Source organism: Myripristis murdjan, chromosome 7, assembly GCF_902150065.1.
Source record: "Myripristis murdjan chromosome 7, fMyrMur1.1, whole genome shotgun sequence".
Taxonomy (NCBI): Eukaryota; Metazoa; Chordata; class Actinopteri; order Holocentriformes; family Holocentridae; genus Myripristis; species Myripristis murdjan.
The window spans coordinates 30,048,067-30,069,986 of NC_043986.1; the positions used below are offsets into that span (position 1 = coordinate 30,048,067).

Genomic DNA, 21,920 nt, shown 5'->3' on the forward strand with positions numbered 1-21,920 from the left:
AACCAAAGCAACTCATTTAACTTGTTTTTCACTCATCTAAATGGTATAAATGGGGTGTGCTGCCATATGTCTGACTCAATAAGCAGTCATAGCAGTACATGATAAAACATCAAGCAATTCACCCACACATATGTACCGCTATAATGAAGCATGTCCCCCATCTGCCCCAATCTGCCTCTATACTGTGTGTGTGTGTGTGTCTGTGTGTCTGTGTGTAGGTGTTTGATCACAGCTGTTTCTCCCTCACCCCTAACCAGAGTCTGAATGAGTTTCCTGAGTGTGTGAGAGAGGGACAATATTGTCGCTCTATCAGCAGACAATCTCTGGCTAATGAGATGGGTGTAGGTATAAACAGGAGAGGCAGGTTTGTCCAATCAGAGCAAACATCTGTCTCATTCCAGCAGAGCAGCTTGACAGACAGATAGACGGAGAGATCCCAGTGCTATCTCACTCTGCAGAAGTGTTACTGCCTCCCAAAACCATCAGGGAGAAGAACGCTGGGAATTTAGCACGAGTTACGGGCCTGTGGTCTTTGTTGTTGAGTAGTAGTAGCAGTGCATTGCTGAGAGGAGGTGGATATTCGGTGCCGGTGTTATCTGATGTCTTACAATGGTGGTTAGATCGATAGGCGCGCACGTGTTGGAAACTCAAAACAAGCACAGATTGTGTATGGCCCCATAATATTTGTGATGATGACATAGCGTTCTTTTTGAACATCATAAGAGGTTTGCTGGAGTTGTGTGAAAATTCGGAGCAATGTAGTTTCAGAGCTGGAAGTCTCATAGCTGGAAGTCATACTCTCCTAATAAGAATAAACTTTTACCTCCTTTTATGAAGTAGCTTGATAAATCGCAGGCATAATTTCTTGAGTTTGACTGCATTCATCAATCTGACATCCAGTATCAGAGCTGATTTAGGTGACCTCTAATGTACGACATCAGGTACAGGTCATTTGATCACTATAAATATATTTGTGTAATTCCTCCCTTTGGTCCATGTATGCAAACAGATGTAAAAACTCATCCACCATTTATAAGAGCGCTGGAAAGCAGCTGGGTAGCAGTTATGTCTGAAGTTGGGAATTACTTTAAGCTGGAGAGCAAAAGAAGTCAAACAGATAATTGTACTGTTTGCAATGCAAGTGTTTAGAGGGGTGTCAGCAGCAGAGCTAATTACAATACTACTCATTTAATAGGGCACTTAATGAAACATCAATCACAGAAGTGCGATGAGTTCTTTAGAGAATGTGCCGAGAAAAACTAGATAAATTCCCCTATGAAGGGCAAATTGATATATTATATCGGTGCTTGGATTTAATAACCCAGATTGGTAAAAACACAGTCTCAAGTCATCCCTAATCCAGATGAGTAACTGTCTCATTCTTGACTGAATGACATGACTTTGCTACGGTAACAACAGTTACAATTACTATGATTACGGCTATACATGGGCTATAATCAAACCACTTCAACACAGCAATCTCCAAGTACATATTATGCACACATTATTAGATAGTACACATTTAACTGTGTTCCTACACATTCTAAAGTGATGTGTCCATATGATGTGTCACTGTTGTACTTAGGTAAGAAAAACAGCAAAATATCTCACTCTCCTCATTATATAAAAAAGCTGGACATAACACCATGAATATGCAAAGTATTTTCCTGTCAATGGAAGAAGCACTTTTGTCCAAAAAGAACAAAAATCTTCCTTACTGATAGCGACCAAGTATTATCTCTGGCACCTCCACTAAAACCCATATCTAAAAGGGGAATTTAGCACAAGCTATAGGTCTGGAGCACTGTGGGTATCCAGTGCTTTCTCTAGATTTTTTTTATTTGTAGTTGGTGTGAAATTAGAGCACTTTTGGCTCTGAGAGTCAAGTTTGCTCCTGGGCCCATTCCAGGACCACTTCCAGTAGGTGTTTCAGCTTTAACTGGCTCTCATTTGGACTTAAACATCACAATATATGGTCAATTGTGACATGACATTAACAACTGCAGTTGCAGTTGTTAATTCTTAGGCTGGCCTAAGTAACACAGCCAGATGTATTTTAATTAACTTCAAATTTGCAGCAATTTCCCAGCTGTGGTGGTTGCTGCAGGTGAATAAATGTAAATCAAAAACTACTGCATATTTGGAATTTTCAACAAAAAAGGGTAACACACTTTACCAACACAAATATGACAGATTGCCTACTTTGTATTTAGTTACGACGTTTTTTATGAGCACACCACTAAATTTATCTTTGTACTTAAAGCAATACCCACTAAAGACTACTCTTGCAAACTAGTCCCAGTGAAAGAAGGTAAATTAATGACTAGAAGAGTGTTGCTGAACAATTAGAGACAACAAAAGCTCACAAAAGCATTGATATTAAAAACAATCAGATGCAATGGCAGAAAACTCAATGAGACACTTACCTAAACCTAAAGCTAAGTATTTCTATGGTTCAGAACAGTGAAAATTTTCACAATCGCAGTAGATCCAGGTGAAGCACACAGCAACACTTGCTCTTGACATGTGACAGCTTACTTGAGGACTCAAGTGATTTCAACTGTAAGAGGAAATGTTCCTTTTCAATATGTCATTTCATGGTGATAAAAACAATGCAGAGATGAGAGGTCATTGTATAAATGGGGAGTGATTAGGCAAAGGAGATTAACATGAGGAACCTGTGGAATAACATTTGCCACTGACTTTCCAATGACAGAAAAATTACACACTTGAAATTTGATTTCATATTGTGCATGGCGTGCACATGGACACGGAGAGGGAGAGCGCGAGAGCGAGTGAGCGAGAGAGAGAGAGAGAGAGAGAGAGAGAGAGAGAAGGGGGGGGGGGGGGGGGGGGGGGGGGGGCAGATGATTTGAAGGGCAATGGAACATGGAATATGCTTTTGTTGCCACCTAGTGTCTGTTAAAGGAATTGTTTAAATCTCCTTGACAGGAGGCCTCAACTTACTGTCATTGAGTTAACCTGCATATTACTTGAAAAATAAATACATGTTAAAGTAAATAAATGTTACTAGAACTGCTTTCAATTGTATTCAAATCTGTGATTACCTATGTCTTTTCAAGGTCAACACAATTTCCTTAATGTCAGCAGTTCTATGTAATTGTTGATCTTTTCTTTTCTCTTCTGACAATCTCAAATGACTTCACATTAAATTTCCGAACTCTCAATGATTTAGGAATTGTATTCATGCCATCTCCATCTAACACACAGTGAAAGAAAATGTATTTTTCATTTTATCACATACCCCACTGAAAAGGCCATCTTTCTTGTGGCAGCACCCCTGGAGCAAGCAGGGACTCAGGTGAGGTTATTTGTGTTGTTGGGGTCAGTGTACCTTATATGTGTTGGAATGGTCCCTCAAACCACCAGGACATTTGATCTGCCTGTTTCTTGTAATTTTGCTGTGTGTCATTAAAAATGACTGGGAACCTGCTGATCTTGGTGTAAAATGGTAAATTTCTGTTCTTGGTTAAAGTACAGCATCTGGGGTGAAGCTGTCAATGAAAACAATTATCAGTCTTGACCTCATCCATCACTGAGAATAGTTACTACACTGTTCTGGAGTCGGTGCTGAAGGAAAACCCCAGCGAACTGCATTATAGGCATACGAAGATGGAACTGATTTCCACTGAAGAGGAATGATGCATCCAAGTATGGATTCACTGGTTGTGAAACAGATTAAATGATGTTGATTAAAAAAGGTAAGCTTAATGTAAGGTAGCTCAGCCAGACTTCATTCAGCTGAGTCACGTTATGTCCTGGTACGCTGTACCTGCCTCCTCCTACTCCTGATTCACCTGGGCAAAATAGGCCTGGGCAGTGAATGAGAGAAGCATGGATGGCATTTTGTATGAGCTGCGAAGCTCCATCATGGTGAAAGTTAAAGGGCAGCTCGTAAAAAAAGGATTTCTAATTGTTCTGAGAGAAGAGAGAGGGGGAGAAATTTACCGTATGCTAATGTGACTTATCACCTTTTTTCACTTTCAACAGGCGCCAAAAGGCCATTAATACATTATAAAAAGAGAAAATCCCTTTTAGCCCTTTAGCTCAACTTGCTTCCTTTCTTCCCATTCTTCCATTTCCCTCTCTCATTCTGAAATTAATCTGTGGAAGATTTGGTATTAACAAAGAGTATTCACAGGGCACGGCGCAGCGGGTAAGGGCCTTGGCTCAAAGACGGAGACAGAGTCGGAGGAATTGTGAGGGGGCTAAAACCATTTAGTGTGAGGAAGACAAATGACAGGAGCAAATGAGCTAGGGAGTGATGATGGACAAAAAAAGAGGTGGCTAAATAGCAGATGCCATACATCCTTCTCAAAGCCCCCCTCTTGCCCTAGCTATCTCTGGCTCGTGCCTCAATGCTTTGCCATGCAAAAGACAGAAAATGCTTAGTCACCTGTAGCACCTGCTCTCTCTCTTCACTCCTTTATCCCACAGTAATTCTCCATAAAATGGCTGGAAACACATTCTCCCTCCACGTTCTACCTCCTTCTCTTATCCTTTCTCTCTGCTGGACCATAATTCTGCAAGAAATGCTTAGTCACGTCATATGTTCTTTCTCCTCTTCACCCTTGTACCTACAGTAATTCTTCAAAAAATGGTTAGGCACACCTCAACGTCCTCCTCCTCCTCTCCTGTCTCTGTCCTACTCCACCTGTTACCCACAATTCTGCAGCTTAGTCACCTGGTCTTTCTTTCGCTTCTTAACTTTTTTTTCCTACAGTAAACCTAACAAAATGGTTAAATACACATTCTATATCTTCGTCCCTGTCCTTTTTCTTCTATCTTTATTCTTCTTATTCTTCCATCTTTGTTAGTGTTTTATCTTTATTCTCCTCCAATGTTTAATCATCTGTCAAATATCCTGTTTCTCGCTCTCCTCTTCATCCGTTTCTCCCAGTTCTCAAGGAAATGGTGAGCCACCTGCCCACACATTCTTCCTCATTCCTCATCCTTTATTTCTCTTCCTCTTCTTCCTCTCTCTACAGAAACACCTGTCACCATTTCTTTTGTCTCCTCTGCAATCCTTCCTTTCCTACTCGTCTTTCAGTGGTTTTTAGAAAATAATCACCTGATTTATTACACATTTTTTCCTCTCATGCCTCCTATCCACTTCTTACTTCTCCCCACTCTGCAGGACGTCATGTCACCCCTTCTTTCTGACACTCTCCCTCCTCCTCAGGAAATGTTTGGTCACTTGCCGGCCCCTCTTTTTCATCCTCCCATCTTCCCTCTTTTATTCCAGCTTCTCGTAATCTTCCAGGAATCGTTAGGCCACCTTTCACCACTTCTTTTTCATCCTCTCATCCTCCTCTCCCTCTTCAGCCCAGTTCTACAGGAAACGCATCTGTCATCTTTTCTTCCACCACCATCCGTTCTCTCCTCCTCTTCACCCTTCCTTCCTAATCCTCCAGGAAATGTTTAGTCACTTGTCAGCTCTCCTTTTTCATCCGCACATCCCTCTTCTTGCTAATAATTGAGTAAATGCTTCATCACCTGTCATCCCTTATTTCTCATCCTTTCATCTGTTCTGTCTTCCTCATCCTTATTCTCCACAGAAAACTGAGTCACCTATCATCTCTTCAATCTTCTCTTCGTAGGGTGTGAAATTAACATGGGCCACTGGCCAAGTGGCGGTAGCTTTTGGCCATGGCTGTGTGCTAAGTTTGTCTATGCCACCAGCCAATTTGGCAGGTAACCAACCATCATTTGGGAGCTCTACTATAAAAATCCGTTTGCCTCCATGTCTGTGAGTAGGAAATGTTATTTTCCACCTCTCCCCCAATATGTTTGAGTAGAAAGCAGAGCAGAAAATATAGTGACACACAGGAGGGCTCACCCTTTACTGTTCACTTTTGAAATATGTATGTTATAAACAGTCAGAAAGAACAGAAAGCCGGACAACACATTCCGGAAACTGGGTTGTCTTCAAAAGCTGTCCAACAGGCCTCTATTACGTTGACTTGACATGAAAACCCTTATGAGACTGGCTAGTGAACTTGAGATTCTTTGAAGTTTTTTGGTGAGAAAATGTGGGGAGATTTTATATTCATGTTCTTTCATCCAATGAAAGACTAAGAATTCCTTTGTGTCTGCAATTTTGCAAACTGGACCAATAAATACAGTCTGCAGCATGTCATAGTCTGGGGGTGTGGGTGAAAGCAATCCCACTGTACACTCCACAGTCATTTGTGTCCTAGCTAACTGTTATAAGCAGTATTTTATGCAAGCTGTCACACTATGGAAAGTAACAGCCTGTCATCATAGCCAAATAATCCTAAAGAGTTCTTGGAGGTGGTGTTCCCAGATGTTTTCTGCTGCCTTACTGAATCACCAGGGCAGTGTCTTGTGATACCTCTGAAATCAAGGTTAGGGTTGGTTTTATATAGCTAAATAGTCCTACATACATTAATGCTTTGTGGACTGTAACATTATAGCCTTTGGACATCTCTGGCGATCACTGAGGTAGCTAGCCATGTAATGTAATGCTAATGCTAATGAAATGGCAATGCTGACTCCAGTGGGGCTATAATGAGATGCGGTTCAGATACGCATAGTGTGACTCCCGGACTACGTTAGGTAATCTAGAGCTTGTTTGATGTCAGCAGAGGAAAGTTGCATCTTCAGCGGTAATCAGGCATCAGGCAATTCCTCAAGCATCCTTTGCTGTCTGTCGTTGTACTGCCTGCAGCCACCATGGCCATTAGGCCAGCTGTTTTAGCTGGTTTAACCCTGGATTTTTTGTGTATTTGCATGCAGTACAAAAAGCACCAACCCTGTGACATGTTTCCCATGGAGATTTTGATGGAGTTAATTGGGGGAATGATTATAAATCTACCCCGACATTGGAAATAAAAAGATTTCAACTGAGAAAAATACCTCCATTAGTTTTCATTAGTGCTTAAGGGGACTGTTTTCCCCCACAGTAGAAAAAAGTGGCCGTTCATACACTTGCGGACTGTATCTATAGAAGTGGATGGTAAATTTAAGGCTAAGAATCACCTCTTCCTCTGGATTTTTGGAAAGCACACTTGGGCACAGATTAAAGACAATAAGGACTAACAGCATTGCACTACATAGCATCACTCTATCAAAGAGAACAGTGATCTCTTGTAAAGCCAATAAGATTTAGCTTCAAGCGGTGCTATATAATTAACTGGCTGGTACACTATGAATTTTAACAGTGACAGCTTGTCTCCACCCCATTGTGTGCAGGAAGTGAGTGACACAACCATCAATAAACTACCTACTCTGTGGTTGCATCAAATAAATGTTTGTTATTCTTTATTTTAACGCTTCTTACAAAGCTTTAAGTGATGGTTTGGAAACCTTTGAAATAAGAAACATTTCTTTCCAAATAAATATAAGCTTTGTCTGGAAAAAAACTGTCATGGGTCAGTTTGACCATTATGAGCACCTTTTCATCCTATTTTCAGAGGCTCAAAAGTAATTGGACAAACTATACATAACATATATAACTATAATTATGAAGATTAAACTGAGTATTTGGAGGAAAATCCTTTGCAGTCTATGACTGCCTGAAGTCTGGAACCCATGGATAACATCACCAAGGGAGTTTCCTCCTTTGAGATGCTCTGCCAAGCCTTTACTGCAGCTGCCTTCAATGCTGTTTGTTTGTGGGTCTTCTGGCCCTCAGTTTGGTCTTCAGCAGGTGAAAAGCAGCTCAGCTGGGTTGAGTTCTGGGGACTGACTTGGCTATTGAAGAATATTCCACTAGTTTGCTTTCAGAAACTCTTGGGTTGCTTTTGCAGGACGTTTTGGTCCGTTGTCCATCTGCACTGTCATGTGCCATCCTATCAGTTTTGTGCCATTTGGCTGAATCTGAGCAGATAGTATAGCCCTATAAATATCCAAATTCATCCTGCTACTTCCATTAGCCGTCACCAATCATCAACATCATCATCAATAAACACCAGTGAGCCGGCTCCACCGGCAGCCATACATGCCCATGCCATAACACTGCCTCCACCATGCTGGACAGATGATGCGCTGTGCTTTGGGTCATGAGCTGTTCCTTTCATTTTCCACACTTTACTCTTCACATCATTCTGGTACAAGATGCTAATCTTTGTTTCATCTGTCCAAAGAACCTTGTTTCAGAATCAGGCAGGCTTTTTAGATTTTTTTTTTTTTTTTGCAAAGTCTTATCTGGCCTTCCTGTTCTTGAGTGACACCAGTGATTTGCACCTCACTATACACTCTCTGTATTTATTTTCTCGCACACGTCTCTTGACATGTGCATGGATTTGGACAACGGCTCGCCTACCTCCCCAAGAGTGTTTTTGACTTCCCTAGATGTTGTAAATGGGTTTTTCTTAACGAGAGAAATAATTCTTCTGTCATCCACTTTAGATGTCTTTTGTGGTCTTCCAGGCCTTTTGGTGTTTCTGAGCTTACCGGTGCATTCCTTCTTTTTCAGGATATACCAAACCATTGATATGGCTACTCCTAAAACTGTCTGATAGAATTTTTTTTTATTCATTTATTTATTTTTTTGGCTTTTGGCTTTTGAGCCTAATGACTCCTTCACCTGCATAGACACCTCTTCGGATGTTGAGGGTTCTGATAAACAGTTACCAAATGCAAATGCAAACACTTGAATGAACTCCAGACCTTTTATTTTCTTAATTTGCCATGCAATAACGAGGGAAAAGGCCACACCTGGCCATGAAACTGCTTTTTAGTCATGTGTCCAATTACTGCTGAGCCTCTGAAAATGGGGTGCCAATGCATAAAACTGGCTCAAATTCCTAAACAGTTAATGCCATATTTTTGTTCAGCCCCTTAAATTAAAGCTGAGAGTGTGCACTTCAATCACATCTTGATGACTCCATTTCAGATCCACTGAGGTGGTGTACAAGGGCAAATTTATGAATATTGTGTCACTGTCAAAATACTAACAGACCTAACTGTATATGCACAGTGTACTTGCATCTCCTGGTGACATTTGCATAACACTGGTGCTGTGTGATATCATTTCCATAGCAATTTATGATTTCTGTATTTAACTGATGCTCTTATCCAGGACATACTGCTTTTGTAGGCATCAATGTGAAGACCTTCCAGTTATGTTTGTTTTTTTTTTTTTTACCTACTACACCACCGTGTAAACAAAATGCATACCCTTTTTTCATGGTGTACCCAGCAAGAATTGAACTCAGAGTCTATAGTGTGCACTGGTCACATCACTCCAGCCGCATATCAGTAATATGCGTGAAATTTCAGTTTGTGTCCACACTGGCTCTATTTTTGCCATGCATTCCAAGTGTGAAATCAAGCACACGACCTCAAAATATACAAGCAGAAATTGAAATAAATCACTGTTACGGGTAGGTATGCCTGTTATGTGCACTTATTCTTGCTGGAACAACACAAACTTTATCCTGCATGCAACAAGAGAAACTGTATGTGCTCCCACATACAGTTGCATACATAAAAGTGATTATTTAAGAACTGCTATTTCAGCAATTGTTTGGTGAGACCTTTATAGGGTCAGATGATGCCAAAAGAAATATGCACACAAGTATGTGGAGCTGATGTAGACAGCAATACTGATAAGAGCATTTTTGGTCCCAAAGACAGAAGACTAAGAAGTAAAGCAAAGTCACCTCCTGTGTGGACTAGATGTAACCCTAGAAGTGGTAGTGCCATGTTTGATACCAGCAGCATTCTACTGAAAATGTCGACCTCTCAGCTAACTCACATAAAAGTGCCTTTTTTGTTTGTTTCATGACCATGCATGAGACTGTGTCACGAAAGGACTACACAAGACCAAGAGACCAAGGGCAGTAGACAACAGAATACTGTGCCTCCACTCTAATTAAAAAAAAAAAAAATACAAGGTAAAAACCTTGTATCTCCAAAAGTGTAAGTTTCAGAAACAAAGAAAAACAGCCAAAGTTTTTATGACTGACATGCATTTTATTATTTTATCTAATGGGACTGGAAAGGGTTTCAGAAGCTCCAGGGTTGTAGATTTTTTTCTCAATCTACAAATCCTTCTGTTGTTAAAATATAAAACCACCAAAAACAGACTTCTGAAGAGTTCACATGTCAACAATGACATGAAAGAATAAAAATAAGAAGGTGGATGATTGGCTACATGCATATATGCATGTGAGTGTATGTGTGTGTATGTGTGAAACAGTAATTACAACGCGCCCTCAACATCAGAAGGTCCGGTCCCGTTCGATTGGTCATTCCACTCACGCCATTCCTCCAGCAGCTTTCTATTAGCAGTGGGAGTGTGCTGGAGTGGAGATAAGCTAGGTGCTACAGCATGTCTGAACACCAGAACGCAGTGAGGAGAGAGGAGGAGAGAGGGGAGGAGTCACGTGAAACAGACACCGACTGAGGTGTAAAACAAGCGCTCCCCTCCCCACCGCCACCTCCCACCCCACACAACTCCTATCTCCAGCTCCAGGAAACTCTCAGGGTGCAATTTACCGCTTGCACTGCACTGATAATACTGTCTCTAGGGGAGGGAGGAGGGGGTGATGGGGAGGGATATCAAGAGAGAGAGAATTGAAGAGAGAAGGAAGAGAGAGAGAGAGGAGTAAGATAGGGGAAAGAAAGAAGGCAAGGAAAAGAGGAGAGGGGGGATGGGAAAGGGAGAGGGGGAGACAGAGAGAGACCAGGGATGCAAGAATAGGTGAGAAAGAGGGGGGAGCAGAGGGAGTATCACCATGGAAATTACAAATGCAATCCCAAAACCCAATTTGCGGCTGTGCGGAATGCTCCAACATGTGATTTAACCAGAGAAAACCTGACCGGGCTAAATCATTACTTGTCCCTACACAAACTTATCTCCTCACGCTGATAGAGACTCAAATTAATCCGCTTTTACGCAGCTTTATCACAGAACTCAATGCATGTAAAACCTAAAGTCTATAGTCAAGAGCACTAGGACGGGCGCTGACCCAAACCCAAGGGTATCCTCGTACACAGATTACAACAGCTCCGCCAGTAGGTCACTACTGGACACTGCAGTAGATATAACACTTATCACAGCTGTATGAAATGCTCCAACATATTCCACTGGATGAAAAGATTTGTTCAAATGCTTAATTGTGGACTTTAAGTGTCACTTCTCTATGACCTGTCACCTTGACCTTGTTCACACTGCAGGCAGATGAGATTCATCTCTCAAATCAGATCTTTAAGACAGACTGTCCACACTGTTATTTGCAAGTGATCAGATCAAATTTGTGTGTCCAAATATCAACAACCTATCTGCATAGGGTTTTGCAGTAATGATGTAGGCGTCAGTAAATATGTGCACTGGTGACGCAAAAAGTGTAGATCCATCATCTTAACCCTCAAAAGAACGGCACTGTCAAGTCACAGTGCAGAACCCATTCACTGCACTCGTCAAATTCAGTGACAGAAAAGGCTGGTAAAAACTGCCACTCTGATGCACTTCCATCACTGATGCCACTGGGTGGCGTGTTGCAAGTGACAAGACAGTTTGAAATCTGATTTGAGCAGCCAGAGCTTCTGGATAGAGATACATCTGTAGAAATCTTATTGGAATCTCATTTCAAACCTAATCTGGTTTGGATCCAATTTACAGAAATCACATTTCACGTGTTTTTTTCTGTCCAGACTTTATGAAATTAATTTTACTACAATCTGGATATGACAAAAAATGGATTTGGGCTGGCAGTCTGAACAAGGCCCAAATGACTTCCACAAACATGGAATTAGGTTTAGTGCAGCAATAGCCTTTAGGTTCGGGCTAGGCGCACACCATGTGATAGGTGTCCAGAACAAATTGTCAGAGTAAAAATGGTACGTCTTTGCTAGCAGTGTGAGAAGGTCAGCATGTCACGTCCCGAGGCATCTCAGACGTCCAGAACATTTTTCAACAAGTTGGAAATTTTTGTTGTTCCTCTTGCTGTGTCAGAGGGTACAACGGGCCGATTTATCACTCTGGCCAGCCAGACCAGATATGTCATCACTCTGTTTACTGCAAAGCAGACAGATGAGCAGACAAATACAGTAGGTATAATTTCACCCTTTATTGTGGGAACTGTCTCACATCCATCTTGCTTTGTAATTCCAATCGACTTAACTATGTATACACCCCAAAATCATTGTTGTCTTCTTTCCATCTGCACATACGCATGGTCGAAAAAATGTGACCACTTGATATGCCAACTAATTGTCTTTATTGGGCACTAACAAGCAAGGAAAGTGCTCTATCCTCTACAACAATTACTGTTGAAGTGCCTTTAAGCATGGAACTTAAACCCCCAAAACATTCCAGTTAAGCTGCTCAATGTCCAGGGGAGGACTGTGGTTGTGCTGATCAGGTCCCAAGGGCATTTCCAAAGACAGGCTGCTTGACACTGGGTCCAAATACACATCACCCTTGTATAGTACGCAATTCACAGGAAAAGTGCTAAGACATCAAACAATAAATGACAACACCAAATGGGAATCTCCACCCTGATCCTGACCAGGGTGGTTTTGTGCGGTCGATTTACCCTGGTCAGTGTTTAAGCGGTATGAGACGGACCCTGAGATAAAGAGGACAAAAACTGTGAGGCAGCAGCTTAACTATGCATATGAGTGAATGTATGTGTGTGTGTGTGTGTGTGTGTGTACCAGCTGTTTCGCCTTCTCAACCTCCTGGCGTGTGTGATCTTTCTCTCGGCTCAGGACTCTGGTCATTTGCTCTTTTGCTGCCTCCCTCTCTCTTCGAGCCACCTTGGTCAGCTCCTCCTTCAATATTGCCTGCTGGCGCTCATACCTGAGGAATACATACCACACACACACACACACACACACATACACATTATCACTCCATTTCCTGGACGATTTTGTAAACAGAGATGTTAATTTCTACCCTCAAATGTCTCTCATCAAAATGCTTTCCACGATTTCTTCCACAAGGGGTCAGTAAATCCCAAATAAAATACTTCATGGACAAGTCCCACACATAATTCAAACTACTGGCACACCACAAAAATAGAAGTGGCTCTTTGTTTCCTAGGCTGAGACACAATTTCGGCAATGTTCCATCCCATCCTGAGACCCTTAACAGGAATATGCAGATGCATGCATGTTTCGTTAAGTTAAATTAAATGCTCTTAAAGACTTGTGACATTATGACACTCATTTTTTAACCTAGTGTTCAGCAATCAACAGTTTTAATTCAAGGAAATTAAATTCCTGGCTTTGCTTTATGCTGCCAAAGAATTCCCAAATCAGTACAATTTAAGATTGGCTCACAGGAATGCTCAAGACTAGTAGGTTAACCACCTTAAACTAGAGTGAATTATAGTTGATTAGCATGCACAACAACCAGACTTATTGACCTTTTGCACCATGCCCATTTTCACCATTGTCGCTTGTCAGTTGCTGGACTTCATAGCAAAGATACTATACCTAGCATGGATAAAACTAAATTAGAAATTAAATAAAAACTAAACAATGTACTGTATATGCGGACAAAAATGAGTACAAGCTCACTGCCCTTGTAATAAAATTAACTGTGAGGAGACAAAAACCAGTGGCTTTATTTATTTATTTATTTTATTAAAAACTGATGGGCTTGGAAGGCTTACAGACTGATTGCTAGACATTGTGCTGAAAGTAGAAAGACAAAAGCACGAAGACAGTAGCAGACATGCCACTTAGAAACATACTGTGGACACACAAAGCCTGTTTTAATTTTATCAAGCAGTGTGACCTAAGAAAGGAGGCATGTCTGATTATGGTTGGCCGATAAAACAATCTTGATAATTTTCACAATAAAATCTTCCACGATAACGATGATATACTTCCTTATTCTACATTCTATATATTTATTTTTGAGTCTGTTTCCTGCAGACTGAGTTTCACTGCTGTTAGATTTAGCTCCCTGGACTGAGCACACACTGACTCACTCATTCAGACATTTTTTTTTTAAACTGTGAAGCACCAGCACTTCACTGAAGTCATCAAACAATACTTCTATAAGTGTTGCATTGTGAACCTTAACCCACCTCTTCTGCTCATCCTTGGCATTAGTGGTTGGTTTACTGGTGCTGGTTTTGGTGCTGGTTGGGGCTCGGGCCTGTGGGCTCTGCGGGGGTTGGGGGCTGGGAGTGCGACTGGGAGAAGAACCTAGAGCAAAGAGAAAACTTTATTTTAGCAAAGAGCTATGAGCAGCTTTGTTTGACTTTGAATTTAGAATATTTACCAAAGGATGAATAGAGGTTTATTCATTTCTCATGGGAAAATGTGTTAATGCTGCATCATTCTATTACAGACTCAGTGGGTTGTGAAGATGATGCATGTGTTGGATATTTTCCACATAGTGCATGCTTTAACTAAAGCAAATGTTGTTTTCCTCATTTTTGTTGTAATACGACAAAGACACACTATGTATCCATCAGATTAAATGTGATCCCAGGATAAGCAGACCGTCTTAACTGTTCTAAAAATCATGATCAAGCACAGTCTAAGGTGGCATACTGCTTTAGTAACAAAGAATACAACCTTTTCATTAAAAGAGAACACCAATCTTCAATATGTTTCAGCCTTATGCTGTGTCATTATTATAAAATTCTGCATTTAAATCTTTTTATCGATCAGCCTCCAAACATAATCATGTGATAAATATTCATTGGCTGATCACCATTACAACTGCCTGACTGCTAATTGAGGTTAGCATATGCTGTAAAGACTGAGCCAATTTGCAGGAGTCACCAGAACATTATTAGTGCAGGCATGTTGTATGTCTGGCTGTGACAGATAATATCTGACGTTGAGATTTGAATATCCTATGATAGCAGACTAGAACCAGTTCACCAGGCAAGGCCTATGGCTACCAGTGGCAGAAGGTAAGTAACCTCAGTCAACAAGCACACAACTTTAATTACTCTTTTTTATAAAAAAAATAAAAAAATAAATAAAAAAGCTTCACACATGGACATGTCAGCTATGTCATGCAGCCATCAAAACAATCCCTTCCTGCTGTACTCAGATTTTAGAATTTCTCTTTGTCGTACCCCTTGATGATGTGCGGCTGTTTTACCCAGACGTCCAGGTAAAATGCATGATTTCAAACAGCAATCAATATTAGAATCTGCTGAGAATAGACATTTGCTGATTAGTGCATCCAAAAAAAACCTTCTCTGCCTAAAACAAGCTGAAAAACGTTTCTACACTAGTGCAATTAAACAAAATCTGAAGGGAACCCTTATTGTCAGGAAAACACTGTAATGTACATCATCATACCTGTCTCTTTTTGAAGACTGGTTGGGGTGGGTGATGGTGTGCGTTCTGGAGGAATGTTGGCTACTCCTCTCATTCTCTGAAGAACATCTTCTGAAAGCTTGACAGAGGAAAAAAAACTCAATGGATACATAAAAGTCAGAGAGAACAAAAACATCAACCAAAGTGTATTTTCCTATTGCTATGTCATTGTGGTGAGACTTGTCCTTCAATTAGGAGTATTATAGAGTTAATTTTGTTGCATTATTGTAAAAACAACCTTGGATGCAAATGTTCACTCAATTCCTATTATCTATGAGTACATGTGGAACTGCACAGAAGTTGTGTTTCCTTTGCACTGGTTGATTTTTAGCACATTATAACACATAGGTGTTTTAACATAAACACACACAAAAACTTCATTCAGTGCTCATAGCACTTAGCTTTGGCTTTGTTTAATGAAAAACAGACCAAATGAGAAGCCTTTTGTAAGCAATTTCAATACCAGTTTACTGGAGCATGAAGCAATAACAAAGTTCAAGCAGACACAGTGGCACTGTGTCTGCTTGAACTTTTCGACCAGTTTTATTTCTGAGTAGAACAGCCAAGATCTCAAATGTAAAGAAAGTAACGTTGAATCTGTTTAGAGTATTGGGATCATTTTTAGAATCACTGCAGGCAGCTCTACATGAGTGTGTGTGTCCAAGAAAATGGCTAAACATAGCTACACCAAAAACCACAATGAGCAGCACCAGTTACTGACTCACTGTTTCTATGACTCACAACATCTGAATGTTCAGGCTGGCCTGGCAAACAGACTTATCTGCAACAGTTAAATAAATCTATCCATAATGTCACAGGTAAAGCTGGGCAATATGGCCAAAAAATAAAATCTAATTTGTTTAACTTCTCACAATTGATGATTTTAATCTAGATTTGTCTCATTTTTCACTAACTACATCTACTAACTGATGGGAGTCTTAGCAGGGTCTGATCATGTGACTGGTGATTCATGCATGCATTTCTGGGCATGCATGTCCTGTTTAGATGAGTGAATTCTTTGGCTTGTTTGACAGAGTGCTCACCTGCCTTTATAACGTATAACATACATACTCAAAATCACGATTTTATGATTCAGCCGTATCTTGCATCAATTAGAAAACAAAAATCCAAATTAAATCGATTTAATGGACTTATGACCCGGCCCTTGCTGAGCCTATGTTTTACTTGTTTAAGATACTTTAGATGCACTGCCCAGCATGCAAAGGAGGCACTGAGCCAGGAACATGAGGAAGTTCCTGTGATGCCCCAACTGTGGGGTATCACAGGTTTCAGAGCCACCACACAAGGCCTCTCGTGTGGAAACAGCAGCTCCAAACACAAAAATCAAGAGCAGCCTTATGAAAGCATTTGACGAAACTCTAGAGGAGCGGGAGGATCCTGGTGGGGAAGCAGCTCAAGCACTATTGTCCATGTTCAGGTATAGTTGTCAGAGCAAACAACTGCTGCCTCAGACAACCCATTTCAGCACTGGGGACTCAAAAGATATGCTGTTTTGGCCTTTCTGCCACTGCCTAAAAATTCCTCTCTTCCCCCCACACTACAGTAGAAAGAGAGATGTTGTTTACACAGTCTCCAGTATTGTGGCTGAAAAGAGAAACTGACTAACAGCAGAAGGAGCAGAAATGCTTTTTTTCCCACAGCTACGTTTTACAGAAGGGACCTAATTCTCTTCTAGCGGTGGAAAAAGAAGAACCTGACAAATTAATGACTGACTTTTTCTGTAGCAAAGGATCTGTGCTAGAAAAAAAGATCTGACAAATACGGCGTTACACTAAGTTAAGAAAGAATTTGTATTCCTGTTTATTTTGACTGATTTCTTTTTACACCTGCTATATTATTTTATATTTACATTTAAATTCCAATTTGCACTCAACAGTTTCAAAGAATTTTGATTCCTGTTTATTTTAAATGTTTTATTTTTGCCAAGTCACTTGCTTTTGTACTTGGGTGAACCGTGATATAACTTCAGTATTTCTCAGTTTCAGCTGCTGTATTATTTTTACACTGGCATTTCTATTCATATTGCACTAAGCGTTTACAAAGACTTGATTCCTGTATTTTGAATTTTAATTTTGAATGTTTACATTTTGTTCTTGTATTGTTTTGTACTGGTATTTTAGACCCGTATAACTATGAGACCGACACTGATACCGCTTGTAGAGGGGAAAAAATCACTGATTACTGATTTGCCAGCGGCTCTTGTGAATTTTTGAGATGGAAAGAAAATAGACCTTTCTATGTGGATTATGCACCGATAAGGTACTCAGAGGGCTCCTTTCTTAAACAAATAATATTTGTTTGAGAACATTCAACATTATTATACATTGTCAACCAATTCTAAAAATAAACACAGACAAAATAAAGAATAAATAGCTAAATAAACACTGGTACTGTTAAGTGTCAGTCAACGGCTGACCATTTGAACAAAGAATAAATATATATAATATAATACACATTAATTAAACTTTAAATGAGAAAAGGGATCACATATTCATCTCTAAAGTACCAAAAACATACTTTTGCATTATGTTTTGAAAGAAAGTTTTAATATGAGCATGTCTTGGGCACCATACACACTAATAACAATATGATAATGATCTACACTCGTGATTAAAATTTTAAGACCAGTTGAAAAATTGCAAGAATTTACATTTTGCACTGCTGGATCTTAAGAGGGCTCTAAGCAGAGCTTCAAAATGCAAAAAGAAGAAATGGGAGTGAGACAATATATATATATATATATATATATATATATATATATATATATATATATATATATATATATATATATATATATATATATATATTTGAGTAAGCAATTTATTGCAAACAACCATTAAACTGAAATAGGCTGTTCATCAGCTGATCAAAAGTTTAAGACCACAGCCTTTAAAAGCCCAAATCTTCGCAAAAATGTGGATTTAGTGTCATTTTCTGTCAGGTATCCACACTGTCATGACCTCCTGATGGCAAAGGCAAAAAAGCTTTCTCTCCTTGAACATGGTCAGATTGTTGAGGTGCATAAGCAAGGCCTCTTTTTGTCTCACTCCCATTTCTTCTTTTTGCATTTTGAAGCTCTACTTAGAACCTTCTTAAGATCCAACAGTGCAAAATGTAAATTCTTGCAATTTCTCAACTGGTCTTAAAATTTTGATCAGGAGTGTATCTGCGATAGGCCTTCGGTCAGGCACAAGCATTGAATCGGTACTTGACATCTGCCTACCCCCAAAGTTCAGGCATCAGAAAAAGTACCGAACCTGAAAAAGGACCACACCCATTTTGGAGGCCGGAAGTGTATACCATTTCATACCACTGGTGCAGCTCGTAATGCGTTATCTTTTCTATAGAGCATCTTTGGTGAGCTGAGTCAGATGGTGCCTTCAACTGTCTCTGGAAATGTTGTAATTTTAAACACACATCACAACAACATCCCAACAGAATACAACTGGGACAGTGGACATTTCTTAAAAGTTACTGCAGGTCTTTTTGTGGGCAAAATACAGTGTAAATTAGTTTAAGCTTGTGAAAAAAATGTGTTGAGTTTAAAGTCAAAACATTTGTGAACACTTTCTCTCATATCTTCTCACCTCATACTATGTTATCATTTCTGAATGTCTGAAATTTGCATCAACGTGTCAGACTAAGACTTTATTGTCATTCAGCCATGAAACATGAGTGAACGAAACACAGTTGCCCAGGTCTCGGTGTGTGTGCAGCAGAATAAAAGAATAAAAGTAAATAAATAAGGACAGAATAAAATATGAATAGACGAATAAAATAGAATAGACATATAAAAAAAATAAACATCTGGCTATAAGTACAGTATTGCTGTGTGTGAATGTGTATGAGATTTCATCAAGTATATTTCGAATGTCTGAATGCATGAAAAAAATCTAACAACCAGTAAATTAAACTTTTCCACATGCAAGAGCTGAAGCTGCACCTAATATTTTGTATACAAATGGAAATAACCTGCACAGATTGTTTCAACTCCAAGTATATAGAAGAGATTCCGATGTAAAGAGAGATTTTCTGAACAGTTCTGTGCAGCCTTTTTTTTTGCTGTTGCACAGCAACAAAGTGGGGGGAAAAAAATCACACACACAAATTCAGCACTGTCATTTGATGAACCCGTCTAACCGTTACTGAGCTCACAGACACACAAAGTAGAGCTGCAATGATCCTAGTAATGACCCGGTGAATTCAGGCAATCTCTAAGCTTTTCCTACTTAACACCTCGACAACTGGTCCTTTGCACTTAAGGCAAAAACGCTTTATTTCCGACAGCCTTTGAAGGCAGCACTGTTACACGCCCGTCATGTGCATAGTCGCTTCGAATCGTCGCCCTCTGTTGCATTGAGAGCACTATACACCAAACTCCATTCTCAATCTGGAGATTTAAGGTTGTCTTGGTAATAAACATCTGTACATACCTCAGAGAACATAATTTAAGACCTCAAAAAAATCGGTAGCAATAACTCTGCAATTCGGCATAGATCCCATGCACCAACCAACATTGTTTCCGATTTAAAGTTTTACAAAAACTACAGTTGGTCAGCCTCATTCTAGCAAACGTCAATCTCATTGTAACAAATTACAAAGTGCAAAGCAAGGGCGGTAAATTAACCAGCGGTTAGCACCCAGAGTAATAAAATTGAGACCTGCTTGGTGTATGTATACCGAAGCTACAGGAAGCTAATGTCATGTTCTGTAGAGTGTGTTCGTTTGCCGAAAAAGCAGATGAGTTCAAACTGACAGAAATTTGAATGGAGTTTGGCCTAACCGTCCGTCTGACCACAGGAGAGTACAGACCACATCAGGGTTAAGGTCGGCACTGCTTTGAAATCCTGCCTCCAGCCCCCAGCATCCCTTTTTACAACCCCTGACTGCCTCAACAGTACAGCAGAATTCAAGGTTGCTCACTTGGTCTATGTGACATTAATGGCTAAGCTAGGATAATTAGCTGCTACAAGCTAGCGCCCTGAGGGTAAAGTTACAGTATTAATACGTTAGCTAGCTTTATCAATGCCAACAAACGCTAGCTAAATTAGCATTACCTTGACTCCACGAAGGATCCTGACTCTGTCCTCCTCGTCCACACCAAAAGACACTTTTCTGGTTGTACTCTCCCCCGAGCCCATGTCTCAAAATACAGTACTGATGTCAAGTAAAATATCTTCTAATACCCTTCTGTATGACAGTTCTGCAGTTGCACTGTGCTGACTAGTGTCAGAAATTTGACAGATGGGATCTTGGGTTGCCAGATTCGTCTTACACCATCCCCCTCGTAGAGATGTTTAGAAATGCTTTTACATTTCACGTTGGCGTTTTAAAAAAAAGTGGTTACAAGCCAAAAAAAAAAGTTTCAGTTTTCAATTTCACATGAAGATGTCTCAATTTTGGTTTTAATTGTACGAATTCAATGACGTTTAAATAATTTAACAGCACTTAAACGTAATACGATCTGGCAACCATGAGCTGCATTCAGTGACTGGATGAAGATTGACCACAGAGAGAACCCAGCCGTGACAGACAGACCCCATCGAGTTGAGAGAAACCACACAAGACATATTCACAGATCCCGTCTCCCTCCAGCATGAGCTATGGGCTCGTTTTTTGCCAGAGGACAGTCTCCCTAGTTTCCATCTCAGAACAGGCCTAGAAGTTTGTCTTTTAAGGATGAGGGGATGATAGGCTACAACTACTGCCAGGGTACAGTTTTTGTCTGTGAATTTGCAGTGGACATAATATTAGCCTACATTCATTTTATTGAGATCCAAAAGTGACTAAAGTTTAGTTTTCTTCCTGTTGTAAATTTAGTAAATGTAAATCATCAGATTCAAACCTGACCTGAGGATCTATGCACCAAATGGATTATTGCACTGAAATCATGCTCATAATTTCCCGTAAACAGGTTGGAGGTGTTGGTGTATAAGCATGACACATCTCAAGTGACCACACCAACTAGGATTTTTTAATAATGATAAATAAATAAAACATAATGACACATAATGCACTAATGACATTATGTGGAATAAGGTGACAGTGGTGATTTATCAGCAGTAGGCCTCCTGCACAGGCTGCATATAGATTCTGTGAGTACAGCAGAAGGTGGACAGTGTAGAGCAAATGAACAAATATGTTGTTTATTCTGTTTAGATGAGAGGGAGAAGTGGGAATTTCTCTAAATTTAGTCTGTTTACATTTTCATTTAGAGAAGAAAGCTACAAGAAAGACAAGACAATGGTTACCAAAGCAAATATTCTCATAGTAAAATGATAGAAACAGTGAAAGAAATCATCACATTTTCAGGAAAAGAAAAGGAGTGGTTTTCAAAGTAAGGTCTGCAGACCCTCGGCGGTCCTTGATGGACTTCCAACGGGTCTGCATCAATATTAGGACTAGTTCATATTTCTATTTCACTGTCAATGTTAAAACAGGACCTCCAAACAATTTCAATGCCTGGTAAAATTGAGACGAACAAAAAAATCTGACATTGATCCACTGATCTGACTTGATATAATTTTAATAATTGTTCAAACCGTTTTCTTTTGATTAAAAAAAAAAAAAACTAAGTTTAACCCCCCATGATTTTTTTCCATTTTTTTCCC

The 21,920-nt window shown here is 39.9% G+C and overlaps 1 protein-coding gene across 1 annotated transcript in view; it reads right to left on the reverse strand.

Moving 5' to 3' along the window:
• Nucleotides 1-20,549, reverse strand: part of chchd6a (coiled-coil-helix-coiled-coil-helix domain containing 6a) — a 100,659-nt gene extending 80,110 nt beyond the window's left edge. Inside the window, exons 1-4 of the mRNA XM_030056163.1 lie at nucleotides 20,367-20,549; nucleotides 15,271-15,367; nucleotides 14,034-14,154; nucleotides 12,652-12,796 (exon numbers count right to left, since the gene is read on the reverse strand). Coding sequence (XP_029912023.1) covers nucleotides 12,652-12,796; nucleotides 14,034-14,154; nucleotides 15,271-15,367; nucleotides 20,367-20,450 — 447 coding nt within the window. The 5' untranslated portion in view covers nucleotides 20,451-20,549. The remainder of the gene's footprint in view (nucleotides 1-12,651; nucleotides 12,797-14,033; nucleotides 14,155-15,270; nucleotides 15,368-20,366) is intronic.
• Between the last annotated feature and the right edge of the window lie 1,371 nt (nucleotides 20,550-21,920).